Raw genomic sequence first — 16,236 nt, 5'->3', positions numbered from 1 at the left:
TAAAACTGATCTTACCAGGGTGAAATACAGCATTTTTATACATTCAATATTAGAGAAATCCTTGGAAGTAGAACAAGTGAAGCCTAGCATTTTTGTTGCTTTGTTTATAATATAATTATAATGTAGGTGAAAGTCCAGTTTTTTATCCATTACTACTCCTAAATCAGTTACAAATTCGACACGTGTTAAAAGTTCCCCCAATATGTAGTAATCATAGTTTACAGGTGTAAGTACTCGACAGTACGTCATACATTTACATTTATTCACGTTGAGATTCATATCATTTTGTGAACACCATTCACTAATCTGTTTAAATCTGTCTGTAATACTGAGCAATCATCTGGTGTTTGAATTGTCTTAAACATTTTAAAATCATCTGTAAAAAGTAAGATATCAGTATATTTTAAGTTAACTCTGATATCATTAATAAAAATGTTGAAGAGAAACGGCCCTAGATGGCTTCCTTGTGGTACACCTGATAAAACATTAATTTCGTGAGATATGTATTCCTTGACTTTTACATATTGAGATCTGTTACTAATATAGCTTATCAGCCATTCCAATAGTTTTCCACAAAATCCAATTGCTTTCAATTTGTCACATAAAAGTGAATGGTTCACTGTGTCATATTTTTTGGAGAAGTCAGTATAAATGACATATACATGATGGTTCTCCTCCAAAGTATTCAACACATACTGTAAGAATAACAGTAGGTTGGAAGTTGTTGATCTGCCTCTGGTAAAGTCATGTTGTTCGTCTATAAGAACTTGATTAACTGAATTTTTGGGTATAGCACTGATAATACTTATTGGGCGATAATTCTGTATATCAGTTGTCTAAATATCTGTCTAAAAAAATCTAATTAAAATATGTTTTCCGTTAACCAGCTGTCGCACTCCTACGAACGACAACCCTCTGAAGTAGAAACTTGTGCGAGATAAGGATCAACAATGTCTTACCTTTTAACGTGTGATTCCTAACACGTTACTGAGAGAGAGAGAGAGAGAAATAGAGATAGAGCATTCCACAACATTCTAGAACATCCTGGAATATTTGGAACATTCTGGAATGTGGTAGGTTAGGAAATAGTCTGAAACATCTCGAAACATCATCATTGTGATATAAACAGAATAGAATAGTCTCGAATGCTTCGGAATGTTCTGGAACATTTTATAGTACTTTTTTCGTGTGGGTGAAGCTACTCTTTGGTAGGGGTATAAATAGCCAGATCCGTCGATCTATTGAATGTTCCGAAAGATTTTTTTATTTTTTTGTGGGAACATAAGAAATCTCAAATTTTTTAATTCCAGGTCGAATCCTCAGAATATTTATGAATCGCAATTTTAAAGTAAAATCAGTGCTCTTTCAAAGGGCATATTACAACGTACCCCCACCCTTTTGAAATGATAAAGGTGAATGCCACCCCTGCTTAGCAGTTGAAACTATGTTGAACCTCTGAAAACGAAAGAATACGGGCGGTAAACCTTGATGGACTCTTTTCGAAGCGCCACCCTGTATGACACTATTCGTTCAGTGTTTATGTTAGTACTGACCTTGTGGACCAATAAAAGTATGACGGTAAACAAATCCACCAAAATGCCTAATGTGAAGAAAAAAGTATTCTTATATCAAATCAGGTGGTTATTAGTTTTTTGTTATTTTTTTCTTGGGTGTCAACGACATCAACTGTTTTGGTCATTAGCCTCGCATTCTGGGTAGGCACTGTTAATAACTCCTCGATATCTGTCGATCGTTCAAATCGTAAGGCATCCACTTTTCGAGCTTTTTGACCTTTCGTTCAACACTATCATTGCCTTTCGCCTGGTTAATTTTTCGGGCTGTTTGAATTCGTACAGAAAAATTGGCTGCAAAATCACCTAATGACATCACACAGTAATGAGCTGGAAAGAGGCAGCAGAATAAATAGCTATGGAGATATGGAGCTACAAAAACACAACGTTTAAAACATCCTAATAGATTGTAGTTCATATTCTATTGTTGTAAATCCTGCCCTAAAGAAAATAACGCCGGCCGCCACTGGTAACCATAAACCAAACGTGACGTAGCTAAGAGAGCGTGAATGCACAATGTTCCCTGCCGCTTTAGAAGCAGCGAGAATAATGTTACCGATTTCGACGGAATTTCGGCGAAATTTTCTAGCGCATTCGATTACCATATATAAAGGCTAGCCATGGGCATATCGACACAGTCAAGTGGAAGCTACAGTGCGGTAAGCGAAGTGATCTAGTAAGGCGATAGACATTGAAATAATAGTTGAGTTTTGTTGAAGTGTTTGTTGTATTTAAAGTGAAATAAAGTAAAGTTTGATTATTAAGTGTAGTCAATTATTGGCCAACTCACAGGGAAAAACATAACAATATAAAACAATTGTCGAATCAACACCTAGGAAGAAGTTCCTGACAAAAAAGGAAAAATGAGTGAACGCTTGGACATTATATTTTTATTTTCACTTAATGTCTGTAAAATATAAAACAATTGTCGAATCAACACCTAGGAAGAAGTTCCTGACAAAAAAGGAAAAATGAGTGAACGCTTGGACATTATATTTTTATTTTCACTTAATGTCTGTAAAATATAAAACAATTGTCGAATCAACACCTAGGAAGAAGTTCCTGACAAAAAAGGAAAAATGAGTGAACGCTTGGACATTATATTTTTATTTTCACTTAATGTCGGTAAAGAAAGCGAAGTCCAATTGATAATAATGTCGCTAATCCTAAAGAGAGATTTGGGATTGGCTGGATAGCTGAATCTGTAGTGTTCTCTACTGTTTCTGAAAAAAAAATTGTTTGAGTTCGACCAATATAAGTATTAAAAATAATAGTATCCAAAATGCAACTGTGTAAAAGTATTCAATTTCATTATTATGTTATCGGAAGACATTTTTTGTGGGGAAGCCACCTTTTCTTACAGTTTTTTGAGTGTTTAATCTTCCACAATCTGTGAAATGAACAAAGGCAACTCGATAGAGAATATTACACAAACCTAACCCGAATTTACGATTGAAAAAACAGTACAGTATACCATGTTCCTGTGGATTTTTACAAAATCCCGAATCAGGTCAAATTTAAATTATAATTTCACATACTTCAACGAAAAAATGGTACCCCTACCTTCAACCTCCGTCGAATTACAGGTACAAACCCCAATTTTTTAAATGGGAAGTATTGACTTGTGATATATCGTTTGGAAGGTTTCTCTATTCTCTATTCGAAAATGATATTGCTTTTAAGTTTATTGCAACAATTAAAATGAAATAAATTAAAATCATCTCGTTTCCGAAATTCCATAAAATACATTGAAAACTTATTGCAAATATACTCAAAACTTATTTCATGTTGAGGTATTGATAATAAAAACGTGAGCAAAAACCATAGAAATGTTCTTTTTAGATGGTATCCTTTAAAAAACTTGAAATAATTTCCGTGGCAACGTTAGTTTAAAACGCCTTGTCAACTTGTTTTGTATATTACAACATTAGTTGTCATTATTTTAATTTAAGTTTAAAATACGTTAACTTGAAGTCTGACAAATGGTTAGATCAACGGAAATGCATGAAATAACAGTTGTACAACAGGAAAGTAGCTCAAACTTTGAGTTTGAGGAGAGCCTAGATGATGACAGCACGACCAGCTGTCGAAAACGCTCGCATATAATTAAAATAGAAGTTATAAAGCTTCAAATCCTTTTTGTGACTTATATTAATATTAAAATACTGAAAATGAAGGAAAATTTGTTGTAGAGTCGTAGGTCTGCATTAGAGGAAAGGGGGCAACCCTGAGCATGCCACAATGCACCTCTCTGGAATCTTAATAATTAATCATTATATATATATATATATATATATATATATATATATATATATATATATATATATATATATATATATATATATATATATATATATATATATATATATATATATATATATATGTATATTTGGAAACTTACCCAGAACTTTATGACATTCGGTTAGTACTTTCGTTTTGGGTTTCGAACAGAAAACTGTCCTGAAGTCCTTTTCCGACAGGTCGCTTTCTTTTTTTCTAAAGACTCCATCCAAAACTATCGTTGGAACATTTCTAAGAGGATTTTGGAAATGGTCAGTAAGTTTGCCAAGGTGATCTAAGTACTGCGATCCTAGGAAAAAAACAAAAGGTATACTTGAAAAAAAACAATGAAAGGCAAATTCAGAAATATTATATATTCGAATTAGTGTCAGATGTTTCCTGACAAATTTTTTCCATTAAATGGTTAGCAGTTTTCAACAAAAGTGATTTTGTTGCTTAGAGAAATTAATTTTCACTAATTTCAACTATATCCATCTAGGACTTTCGTTCAGCTATATACACTTTCAATCATTAACTAGTTTCCACTACAACTCTGAGTTGACTATTTCGCGAAAAATAGTAAAAATTGATGTCACAACATTGATATATTTTTGATCACAATTCACATTGCGAAACGTATAGTCTAAATAGTTTCAACTTGAGAAAAAATGATAATCGACAAATTCTTCACCAATTCACTAGAATAATCGACATAATAGCGACAAAAATAAACACCCATTAATGAGTATTAATAAAACAATGTACCTATTTGTCCCTAGTTCATAACTTTTGACACCAGGGACACTATCGCTTATTTTAAATTACCTATAACAGTAGTTAGCCTATCAGGGTAACTGGACTGGCCAATGTAGTTCCACAGCTAGTTCTGTCACCTGACGTCTTTAAACTTTTTTTTTTAATGAAGATACCTACAATCCAGAGTATACTTCTTGCCTCATATACATTCTGTCCTGGTTTTTTTTTCATGAATTTTTCCCAGGAGTATCTAGCTAACAAGCTAACCGTGTTGGTTAGCTTGTTAGCTATGTTAGCTATGACAACTATGTTTTCATTTGAACGACCTGAATATCAAAACCATGTAATGGTGTAATGGGGGCGTTCCCCCGAGACGCGAAGGCGCGCCTGTCTGAATTAGAAGTCACTTTGCTACTCTACCCTTAAGGTAGAGGTACTCATGAAAGGTAGACATGTAAATAGTTTATTTTAATAAAAAATATTTTTCCTTTTGCTTTGTTTGCCTCATATCAGTGGAGGGAATTGAAAACTATAATTAACTATCACTACTAGTTAAAACAAAGTCGCTTTCCACTGTCTGTCCCTATGTATACTTAGATTTTCAAAACTACACAACGGATTTTGATACGGGTTTTTTCAATAGATAGAGTGATTCAAGAGGAAATTTTCTATCAGCGGCTGCTCGTCAGAGGAGGCAAGGGGGGCTTAGCCTCCCCATTGAATTTGAGGTTATTCTTCGCAATAAATTAAAAGATATTGACAAATAATTAGGATTATTTTCTCCTAAAAATGCTTGGTTATCATTACTTCACCATTAATTTTTAATATAAACATATAATATGCCCGAATCACTATCACTCACTACGTAGTACGTACTACACTGTATCCTGCATCAACAAACCTCAAACACACCGCCCATGAACGAATAACGAATAAACCATCAACCCGAAATAATAAATGCCATACGTTGCAAGGGAGCCAAGCCTCCGACCGCTTTAAAAAACACAGGCTCCACGAGAACTATACTATCAGAGACATACGTCCCGATTTGTAGTTTCATTTGCCGAAATTATAGCGTTAGTGGAGGCTAGCCTCCAGTTGGTCTCCGTTAGTGCACGACTTCGTTTGATTTTTATTCAATTATTCGGACGGGATGCCGTGACGGACCGGGACTGAAAAATATTTCGGCAAATCGTTTTAGTGTTTCTTGATAATATTTGTTATTTGTGTATAAAACAGGCAGTATTGTATTATAGCAGTGCTTTTTGGTAATATTTTTGATGTGTTTTCAAAGTGTTTTCTTTCAATTTCAAGGTGTTTTCAGGTTTTCACTTTTCGGTAAGTTTTTTTTTTTATTTATTATGGATAAGTTGGACGAAATAAAAAAATCTGACGGTATAGGCGATTGGTTGCTGACAAATAATTTCAAGTATATACCATATGATAATAAATTTTACATTATTAAAACTCTGAGAAGGCCTGAATCGAATTTAATTTCAATTAAAACCTCAGATAATCGACAAAATCAAGGATTTAATATTAGTTGGTACGATAAATGCGATTAGTTAACCGGCTCCATTAAACGAGAAAAACTTTTTTGTTGGCCCTGTGTTTTTTTTCCGTACAAACCGAATACCAAACGTGGTATAAAATAGGATGCTTCGATTTAAAAAATTTACCTCGTTCTACAGAAAGACATTTTAAATCTAAGCAACAGCTTTAGATACAGCTCAAAAAGAGGATATACTTTTAATAATCAGGTTAGGGAAAATCGGTCGAATTTAAAGACTTATCGATATTATGATTTATTCAGGTTCCCAAGAATTAGCTTTTCGTGGAAACGATGAAATCGAAGATTCGATCAATCGCGGCAATTACAAGGAACTTTTAATGTTATGAGGCAAATATGATTCACAATTTGGCACTTTGTTAAACGGTAGCGTTTTTTCGGGCACCTCAAAAACCATCCAAAATGAGCTTATAGACAGTGTGGCATATATTATTAAGGAAAATATAAGCAAGGAGATTGAAAGTATTTCTTTTTTTGCATGGGAAATTGATGAAACTACCTATAATAACTGTACATCACAACTTTCAATCTTTTTTAGATATGTCAAAGATGGTATTGTGGTAGAACGTTTTATAGGTTTTCATGATGTTTCATCTGGGCGCACAGCTGATGATTGGTTTAATTTTTTAATTTGTACGTGTGACACCAATAATTTTAGGCAAAAGTTAATTGCGCAAACCTATGATGGGGCTGCGGTCATGGCCGGCCATTTAAAGGGTTACAAACTAAAATAAAGTTCATAGCTTCTCATGCACTTTTTACGTATTGTCATGGCCATGCCCTAACTTTAGTATTGAGCAAAGCGTGCAACAACATAAAAATTTTCGCGCCTCTGGTGGGGTTTTCTGTGTGTATATAGTCTTTATGACTTTAGCCTCCCCTGTTCTCCAATGCACGAGCCGTCACTGGTTTATATGCATGTAACATTCATAATATATTCAGCAAAAACTGATAATTTTAGAGGTTTCCAATGTGATGTCATGAATAAACACTTTTTCAACACCTCGACACGTGTTTCGATCACCAAGTGATCATCTTCAAGAGGATATAAGGAACACTTAGTGCCTACTAAAATATGGAAGATCAGAAAAATCAGTAGTCGCCCATCATATTTTGTAACAAAACCATTCCATATACCTACTTTAGTTCATTAAGATTAGTTAGACAAGTTAACAACAAGATACCTATGAGAGACTAGAAATAAGTAAACATATAGACTAACAATGGTGGGCCAATACCTGATAGTATACTATATAGCTTATTTAAATATTTTGTTCATCAGATTTAGCAGACTGTTAGATTAGGCAACATTTGTTAAATTTATTTAGGACTAGTAGATAAAAGGGAACATTGTAAAATCAATTTGAGACAATTAAGACTCAGATACCCAACAGAGTTATCTATGGTATAAATAAGGACAATATTGTATGTAGATTTAGTTTAATCTTCCTCTTGAAGATGATCAGTTGGTGATCGAAACACGTGTCGAGGAGTTGAAATAACGTTTTGGTTTTGGGATTAAATTCAAGTGATATCCATTACTATACCAAAGGTTCCAAACAATGCTTCACAATTTTTTTGCTTAGATTGCCAATGCTATCTGAACCCTACGAGATAGATCAAAAAATGTACCAAAGTATTGTACACCTTCAAAAGGTCTACAAAAAGTCTGCGATGGTATATGTCTATCTCTTAGGGGTAACCCACAATAACAATTTTATATCCTCGAGAAATAATGGCTCACTTACGAAGTGATTTTGAGCAATACAGCATCAATCCTTATCCCTATCCTTGAGTACATTTTGCATTTGATATAGATCAATATGGCCCTTCACAGCATGTAATGTGATTTGAATGAGTATTTTCCAATATATTACAGATTTAAGAGCAGAGACATAGCGGATTCGGTGGTACAGCGGCGCTGACAGATTAGAGGATTGGGCCAACCTTTGAAAGATCAGCATAAACCCTGACAAGAGTCAGGGAGGTTGGTACACCCCGAAGGAAACGTCGCCTTCAACGGAAAAGAGATTTCGTGGACCGACACGTTCGACAGAATTCGAGCGCACGACAACCCAGCGCTAAGTGACCTACATAACGCACTAAACAGGGATGACCCCAGATTCCGAGAGAGGGACAAACACAGGAGGCCAACGAAGCAGAACCAGAGTCCACCTCCCAAAGTCACTATCAAGCAGTTCCGGTAAGTATAAAAACTTCTTAACCAGATTTCAAATTCACTTCATTTTCAGATTCACTGGGAAACAACACTTGCTCGCGACATAAAGACACTCGTCTCCGGTTAGTTTTTGGGGACCCCATGCGAAAATTCAGTTAGGAAAGCCACGATATAGTAATCATTAGATTAGAAAGTAAAAGCACCTAAAGGCTGACTTTAGACTGAAAGAGGTCAGTAGGATGTGTCCCCAGTAGGATTGAGGACTGCTCCGGAGGGTCGGGAGTGATTGGACGAGTTTTCAACTCATGGCACTCAACACGGGAGGGGGCATGGGGTTGCTTTGCTCTATAGCACTGAGAAAAGAGATCAACCCAACTTTGTACACTTGTTGATAGATGGTGTCAGCATCGAAATCTGTAGCGCGTATTTTGTTCAGATCTTTAATTTATGGATCATAATGTAAAACCTAATATAATCTCATCCTCCTAATATAAATTCATCCTCAAATACAAACAACACTGAAAATGGAGGTTCCAACTTACCTAATTTGTCATCGGCACAACTAAGTATTGTGTCTTTTTTTGATGGGGAACATTTCTCTGTTGCTATTTTAATCTCGTCTATAGTAGAATTCTGTGTTAAATCTTTCATGAGGCATGCTATGAAATCTACAGTTTCTCTATTGAAACCCAAATTTTCAGTCTTGGCTCCTAAGTCGATCAGAACGAGCGCGCAGGCTTGAATTTTGTTACCGTAGCACTCTGCAGCTTTATGGTGACAGGTAAATTCGAAGTGAGTGTCGTTTTTCTTTTCGGTCTGAAAATAAAGTTGTTGCAAGTGAGGTCACCATTATCACTCTAGAAGAAATAAGAAAAAATACCTACATCTGGCTTATTGCCACTTTATCAGGTGGAAACAACTGGAAAATCATATGGGGTAAGCCTCAACAATAATTTGATTTCAGGGAGAGATTTGTTAGTATCAACCACAACAGTTAACCATAATATGAGTACTGGTAATAAACCATCTTTAAAGGAAGTTTTTGAGCTGAAATGCTACACAATTTAGTAGAATAGTATAGTCAAGTGTAAATGGATATTGAAATCTTTGAAACATGCACCAGCTGGATTGCTCAAGATAGAGGAAGTATTTAGGACCAGATATCTACAACTACTTTGGGCTATTTTTTTCATTGGTATGTTTTTAAATCATCGTGTATCATTACTACATACATAATATCAGGTATACATCAGTATACATACAGTAACAAAGGTGCTCGATTCTTTGGATATTTCTGACAAGTCATTTTAAAAAATACCTATTGTAAGGGACCCAGCATACTTCCTTGAGGTTGAGTTAGGTTAGGTCCAAAGTGAATAGGTTTATTCGACCTCCACCGTAACTCGCAAGGGTTTATTGTGGCTCACACTGATTCACACTCGACCAAATGGGCAGTATGGCCAGGAATCCAGACCAGAGACAATCTATTAGGTCTTCCTGTTGAGGAGAGTCGTTTTTGGCAATTTGTTACCAATTTAGACGTTTTTCGGTAGGAGCAAAGGGAATATTTTTATTGACTTGTATATGAGATTGGATTCTTCCAATTCCTCCGCACACAATTCAATAGCGTAAATTTCCGCTTGAAATACAGTCGCATAGGTTCTTACGCAGGTTGATATCTCTATCCTGGGTCTGCGAATGAAAACACCTGCACCAGAACCGCAAGGTGTTTTTGTGATCCATCTGTGAACCAACAACTATTTGCTCTTAATATTTCAATCTCTTGGAGGATTCAGTCCTCTCTACTCGGGAACAGTACCTACTTTATAAGGCAGTTCGTAGTTGACAGTTGGAGGCATAAAGTCAGCGGTCATTTCCAGAATGCTGTGATTTCCAGTGTCAACCAATAGTCTGTTGCACTCTGCATTAAATTGATTTGTGCAATTGGCAATGTGCAATGTGCAATTCATCTTAATGGATAATTCCTTTCATTTTCTCCACTCAATATGATTTCATGAGCTCGAGAGCTTTTGCTCTGATACCAAAATAGAAGATTTTTGCAGGAATATGGAATGATTATAACTTGAAACTATGCCATAGCATTGAATAACTAATATGTCAAAAGAAGTACAAGAGTAAATTACTGAGAAAACACTATAAAAACACACTTTTGTGTATTTTCCAGGATAGTTTTATATTTGTTGACTAGTTTTGGTCATTACACCGTTTTCAAAACTAACTAGATTACATTCAAATCTGAGTAATTTATACCTACATTGCCTAACCTATTATAAATAATTTGGTACCTACATTGTCTATACCTGGGATAACCTCAATTAGTAGCAGTATATCGATGAACATAACAACAAATTTTGATAAAATGTAGGTTTTGGGAACTGGGTTATAGGTTCAGGAGAGGTCTATTGTTTGGATCAAGTTCATTGAAAGTAATAGAATTGGGATTTTTCATGGTCTTGTTTATTTCCACAGATTCCAACAAATCCTTCATTTTCCTTTTTTTGCACGTGTGGAGGATTTTTAAATTATCTTTATGTTTCGTATTTTAAAGATGTTCAAACATTATTGATTTTTTTATCCGAAATGACATGTTCATGGTACCTTATGTCAAAATTTCTACATGTTTGGCCTGTATATATGGCGGAGCATTCACCACATTTTAGTTGATATTTACCAGATCTCTTTCTTTTGTCTAATTTAGGTTTGGCATTAAATAATATGTTTCCTAAATCTCCTTATTTTGAACATACTTCATGAAAAGTTTGATGTTACAAAGCTCACTCATCGAATCATTAACTGAAAGATTGACATTGAGACTTCATGTTTCCCGGATGTTGATATTGTCACGGTAATTCATGAACGCGTGTTTTTGAATGGTGGATTTGAACTGTGGTGTACCTACTTTGAATAAGCAATAGGACACTAGTGAAAAACATGGTATTGCCTCACTTCTGTAAATACAGCAGTAACTAAAATGGTGTGTACCGTAGCTACAACTAAATGGGCAACTAAATGGGGGGCAACTATATTCATGAACTGATTTGCCGTCTCTGACTCGAAATCATTTTGAAGAAGTGATAATGCTGAATATGCTAACGCGGTTGGAGAATCATTCGGGAAGTTGCTGTATGGCGAAACACGGGTCGGCGTTTTGTAAATCTTCTTAGTGGAAATCTCAAATGAAACTATAAGTAAGTTTTGATTGTAGATTTTCATCAAGTATCGGCTAGTTTCAATCATTTCAGAATAGTTGTTTTCGCAGATTTGTGGTAGAAAACATGTTTCAGGTCTTAACAACAGTTCCCTGAATATTAAGTTCCCATAAGCTTCTAAAAAAATGAAGAATCAGGTCTTACCTTTGCTTTCCCATACGGAATCAGTTCGAGCTCGATGTAAGGTGATAAATCGCTATGAAGAAGAGGATGCAACTGTTCCACAATAAACTTTTTGGCGAACGGACAAAGGGTCTCGTAGTATACTGTGACGTTGAGCTAAAAGTAAAAAGTTTGAATGAATTAGAGCAATTTTGTAGTACACGGTGAATGCACCCGAATTCAGAAAATTAAAACTTTCTGATTTGTCAAATAATAATGATAATGATAACCTGACCGCTGATCTGGTGAAATCCTTCTGGAGGGACATTTATAAACACGCAGCCACTCAACTCAGTCACTCCAGCCTTAGTACAGCTTCAATCTTTCAGCACAGAGCTTGGACAGCCTGAGCTCAATGAACTGCACAACTCGATAACCACGAATGACGTTCAAGAACCCTTACGGGTTCCAAGAAATATGCTGCGCCATCTGGCTGGAGGAGAACAGACGATTCTGGATTGGTTTGTCTAGAAGCGAACCGTCTTCAACCCCAGAAACGGAGATTTGTCGACTTCTGACAATTACAGACCAAAGACACACTTGAATTCGGGTTATAAGTTGTTTACGAGGATCTTATACACACGGATACTCACCACATTCGACTGAGTATTTAAACAGATATAAGAACAGAAAGGGTTGAAGAGAAGAGTCGCTGGATGTGAAGGGAACCTGCTCATCGATTGATGTGTAAAGCGTAACCACTCTATTACCTGGATCGATTACCATAAGTCATTTGATACAACATCGCATCGCATCTTGCTTCGCGGTAGCCAAATAGTGAGATGACTTTTTCGCTTCACCGTAACATCTGGTCAGGCTAGAGTCCAAACAGAGTGGGTCTCTTTCAGAAAGAGTGTATTCCAAGGCAATTTCCTGCTCAGTCCCCTTTTTTTCTGTATCTCACTATTACCATTTTCCGTTGTGCCCAAAAATTCTCGAGGGTATACCTGTAGCAAACTCGGAAGCCGAGGCATAAAGTTATCTATTTGTTTTATATGGATGACCTTGAAGCCACACGACCTACCACAACGTCTAACATTTGGTGAATGGGCGCTGGCAAAGTTGGAGGAAGATCCACATTTTTATCGAAACATTGTGTTCAGCGACGAGGCTCAATTCCGGTTGAATGGATACGTTAACAAGCAAAATTGCTGCATCTGGAGTGAAGACCAGCCACAAGCACAAGCACAACCGATGCATCCCGAAAAAGTCACTGTTTGGTGTGAATTATGGGTCGGTGGCGTCATCGAGCCGTACTTCTTCAAAGAGGACAATGGCGGGAACGTTACTGTGAATGGCAAGCGCCACTGTGTGATGATTGACGACTTCTTGTTGCCCAAAATGGAAGAATTGGATATTCCTGACATGTGGTTTCAACAAGACGGTGCCACATGCCACACGGCACGCGAAACAATAGCCCAATTAATAATAGGGGAACCCAAGCGGGGATTTCGAGATTAACTAAAGCGCGGTAGATTGATATACAGGGGAATACCTTGTACCCGGTTAAGTACCTCCACCAAATATGAGTCCCATATATAAGGCCGCCTGTGAGGGATGAAGGATCAGATTAGTAAAAAAAAATTGATCATCAGAAATTCTCGAGCGCGGCAGATTAAGGTAGGGTGAGTTAATTACCTGCTAAAAAGTGTATATTCCAGTAATCTGACAATTTGAGAGTGACGTGGAGAAAGGGGAGGGGCAGCATAGTTGTAAAAAAATAACGTCATTTCGACATTCTCGAGCATAGCTATTTTTTTTCATTTTGAAGGAAATAATTCAAGGATAACGAAAAATATATAATCTGACGATTTCCGCAAGTCGAAATAACAAAAACTTGTCGATAAAGTTTAATGAGTGCAGCTGTGTGGTATCTATATTTTCCTCTCCGAGTTTCTATTCCTCTATTCTCTATTCACTTTTTATCTATCTATTACTCTCTCACTCCGTCCTCACTCTGAATTCTTTGCCATCACAGAGACTCGTTCGTGATGGAGATGATGATTAATTAATCAATTAATTGATGGATGTAGCCGTAGTACGTGGTAGGAAATCATAATGAAGAAAAGAGAAATTGAACTTTCTATGTTTTTACCACTTTTTTTTGTAACTAACGTTACTGCAGTTTCATCCTATAAGGACATTTTCAAATTTATACATATTTATAGTTTGAAAATGTCCTTATAGGACGAAACTGCAGTAACGCTAGATACAAATAAAAGTGGTAAAAACATTGAAAGTTGAATTTCTCTTTTCTCCATTAATTATTCAATTGATTATAAAAAATTTAATTTTTTTGAGCATTTTAAAAAATTATTTTCTTACAAATACGAGTATTCTACTTTAAAAAAATATACACTTATTTATTTGCTTGCTATTTCTTGAGCTTTCCAATTAATCAAGTACAATGAATTGAAAAAAAAATTGTTTTTGTCAGATTAAGCGAATCCCTCTAGATAATCGTCAGATTATGAGACAGCACGTCTGAAACATAAAGATGAACCATATATATCTTAATCTGATGCGCTTGAGTATTTCAAAATGGCGAAGTTTTTTTGCACATTATAATAATGACCGCGAGTTTGCGTCAGATCGAAATCGTTAGATTATTGAATGAGAACTTTTTTTGTTGCACTTAACACCCCCTTAGAAAATCTGACGCGCTCGATTGAATTTTTTTTTTCTTTTCACTTTCAACCCTTACGTACAACCACCCACATCATGCAAACGATCAAATTAACATACCTACATTATTGAAAATACGTAGGACATTGATACTATCAATATCTGACGCGCTCGAGTATGTCCATGCAACAGTATTTTTTTAGATATTTAAAAATCTATAGCTGCTTCCCCCACCGATGAAAAGGTATATATTATACAACATTTTTTTCTTCTTATCATCTAAGCTTTGCAACCTAATATTTCTCAATGACGCTCGAGTAAATCCCCATTTTGCTTCGTCGGCTCCCCTGCTATAAGAGGCGCATTCGGTGAACAGTTTATCTCATGTTACGGGCCCGTCAATTGGCCGCCTAGATCGTGTGATTTAACGCCTTTGGATTATTTCTTGTGGGGTCATGTTAAGGCTCGTGTCTACAAAAATAAACCAGCAACGACTGACGCTCTAGAAGCCAATATTGAAGCATTTATACGTGAAATACCGGTCGATATGATAGAGAGAGTTGCCAAAATTGAACCTTGCGAATGGGCCATCTGAAGCGGAGCCGCGGACAACATCTGCATGAAATCATCTTCAAACATTAAATTATATCGATCGTTCTATAGATTCCAATAAAGATTTCATCAATTTTTTCAAATTTTTAGTATTGATTTGAAACTTTTATATCATTCAGTAATTTCGTGGCTGGCCACAATTATGATTCCCATTTTGGGAGCTACAGATTATCGAGCTTCGCTCAAATCCATGTTTGGAACTCGAGGATGATAAAGTTTTTTATAATGAGAGCGTCACACACTTCTTACTCTATCATTTGAAAGATTAGATAGCTAAAATATTTGTAGTATTCTTATGTTTGTATTATGTTATTATTATCATTATTATTAAAACCGTACTGAATGCTATTAGTACTCACCCTTTCACTTTGCGCATTTGTGACTCCTGAAAGTGTCAGAACTTGAACCACAGTTACAAACACGTAAAACCCAATCATTTTGTTATAAACGTATAATTAATTCAACTGGACAATCCCAACTCGACTGGTCGCAGAAAATGACGAAGATCTCTTTTGTAGCTGGAAAATAAATGAAAGCGTCAACGGACGCACGTTTAGTTGGAATTACCATTGACTTAAAAACCGCAATGATATTAATATGCTGATAAAATTATATGCAGAAGATAAGGCAATAGTAGACCATTCGGTTTGCTCGGTACGAATGGAAATAGTTTGTCATTTCCTTTCATTATCTAGTCGACTTCCTAACTGCCAATAACGTCATTCTCCAACAAATGATATTTTCTACATTCGTCTTCAAATATGAGCATCACTCCAAGTACGTACTATTCTTGATAATAATAATCACCAAACCATCACTCCTCTATTACTCGTATAGTAGTAGTAGTAGTAGTATATATTTGGTGCTAATACAAAGTTTACACAGGTCTATAAATACAAAATATAAAATATTCAGATAACTTGAATGGTTAAATGGACACTTACTATAGATATACATACATTTGTGCAAATAAAACAAACTAACTATGAAATAGAAATATAAAACAAGTTAAAATATATATGATTAAGTGGTATTACATGCCTCGAAAACCATCACTAAAATATTCATCTAAGGAATAAAAAGCTTTTTTAATTAAAAAATTTTTGATTCTGTATTTGAACTCCTTCAAAGGTAGATTTTTGATATTTTGGGGAAGCGAATTATACATTTTTGGAGCATAATAATTTACGCCAGTTCTGGTTCTGTTGACTCTATGGTTCTGGAGATACAGATTTGAATTATTTCGAGTGT

The 16,236-nt window shown here is 35.6% G+C and overlaps 1 protein-coding gene across 2 annotated transcripts; it reads right to left on the bottom strand.

Annotated features, from left to right (window-relative positions):
- Nucleotides 1-2,549: 2,549 nt before the first annotated feature.
- Nucleotides 2,550-15,625, bottom strand: LOC111508422 (gamma-interferon-inducible lysosomal thiol reductase-like protein). Of its 2 annotated transcripts, none has more exons than XM_074172109.1 (5): nt 15,345-15,625; nt 11,731-11,865; nt 8,899-9,172; nt 3,973-4,161; nt 2,550-2,794 (listed from the first exon to the last, which is right to left on the bottom strand). In XM_074172109.1, exons 1-5 carry the CDS (start codon nt 15,420-15,422, stop codon nt 2,688-2,690), a joined length of 783 nt encoding a protein of 260 aa, XP_074028210.1. In that variant the 5' UTR covers nt 15,423-15,625; the 3' UTR covers nt 2,550-2,687. The 2 variants fall into 2 exon arrangements, with proteins under 2 accessions (XP_074028210.1, XP_074028263.1); XM_074172162.1 differs by having other exon boundaries at nt 2,550-2,788; nt 15,345-15,573.
- Nucleotides 15,626-16,236: the final 611 nt, after the last annotated feature.

Source organism: Leptinotarsa decemlineata, unplaced genomic scaffold (assembly GCF_025532065.1).
Source record: "Leptinotarsa decemlineata unplaced genomic scaffold, Ldec_3_MD MMD2_P_RNA_scaffold_1, whole genome shotgun sequence".
Classification (NCBI taxonomy): Eukaryota; Metazoa; Arthropoda; class Insecta; order Coleoptera; family Chrysomelidae; genus Leptinotarsa; species Leptinotarsa decemlineata.
The sequence above is the reverse complement of the archived record's forward strand: the minus strand, read 5'-3'. Positions and strand labels throughout refer to the sequence as shown.

Coding starts and splice junctions, on each gene's coding strand:
- LOC111508422 (XM_074172109.1), bottom strand. CDS start 15,422: ATGATTGGGTTTTACGTGTTTGTAACTGTGGTTCAAGTTCTGACACTT. Junction 11,866..15,344: donor CAAATGCGCAAAGTGAAAGG/GTGAGTACTAAT, acceptor TTTTACTTTTAG/CTCAACGTCACAGTATACTA. Junction 4,162..8,898: donor TTGTGCCGATGACAAATTAG/GTAAGTTGGAAC, acceptor TTTTTTTCCTAG/GATCGCAGTACTTAGATCAC.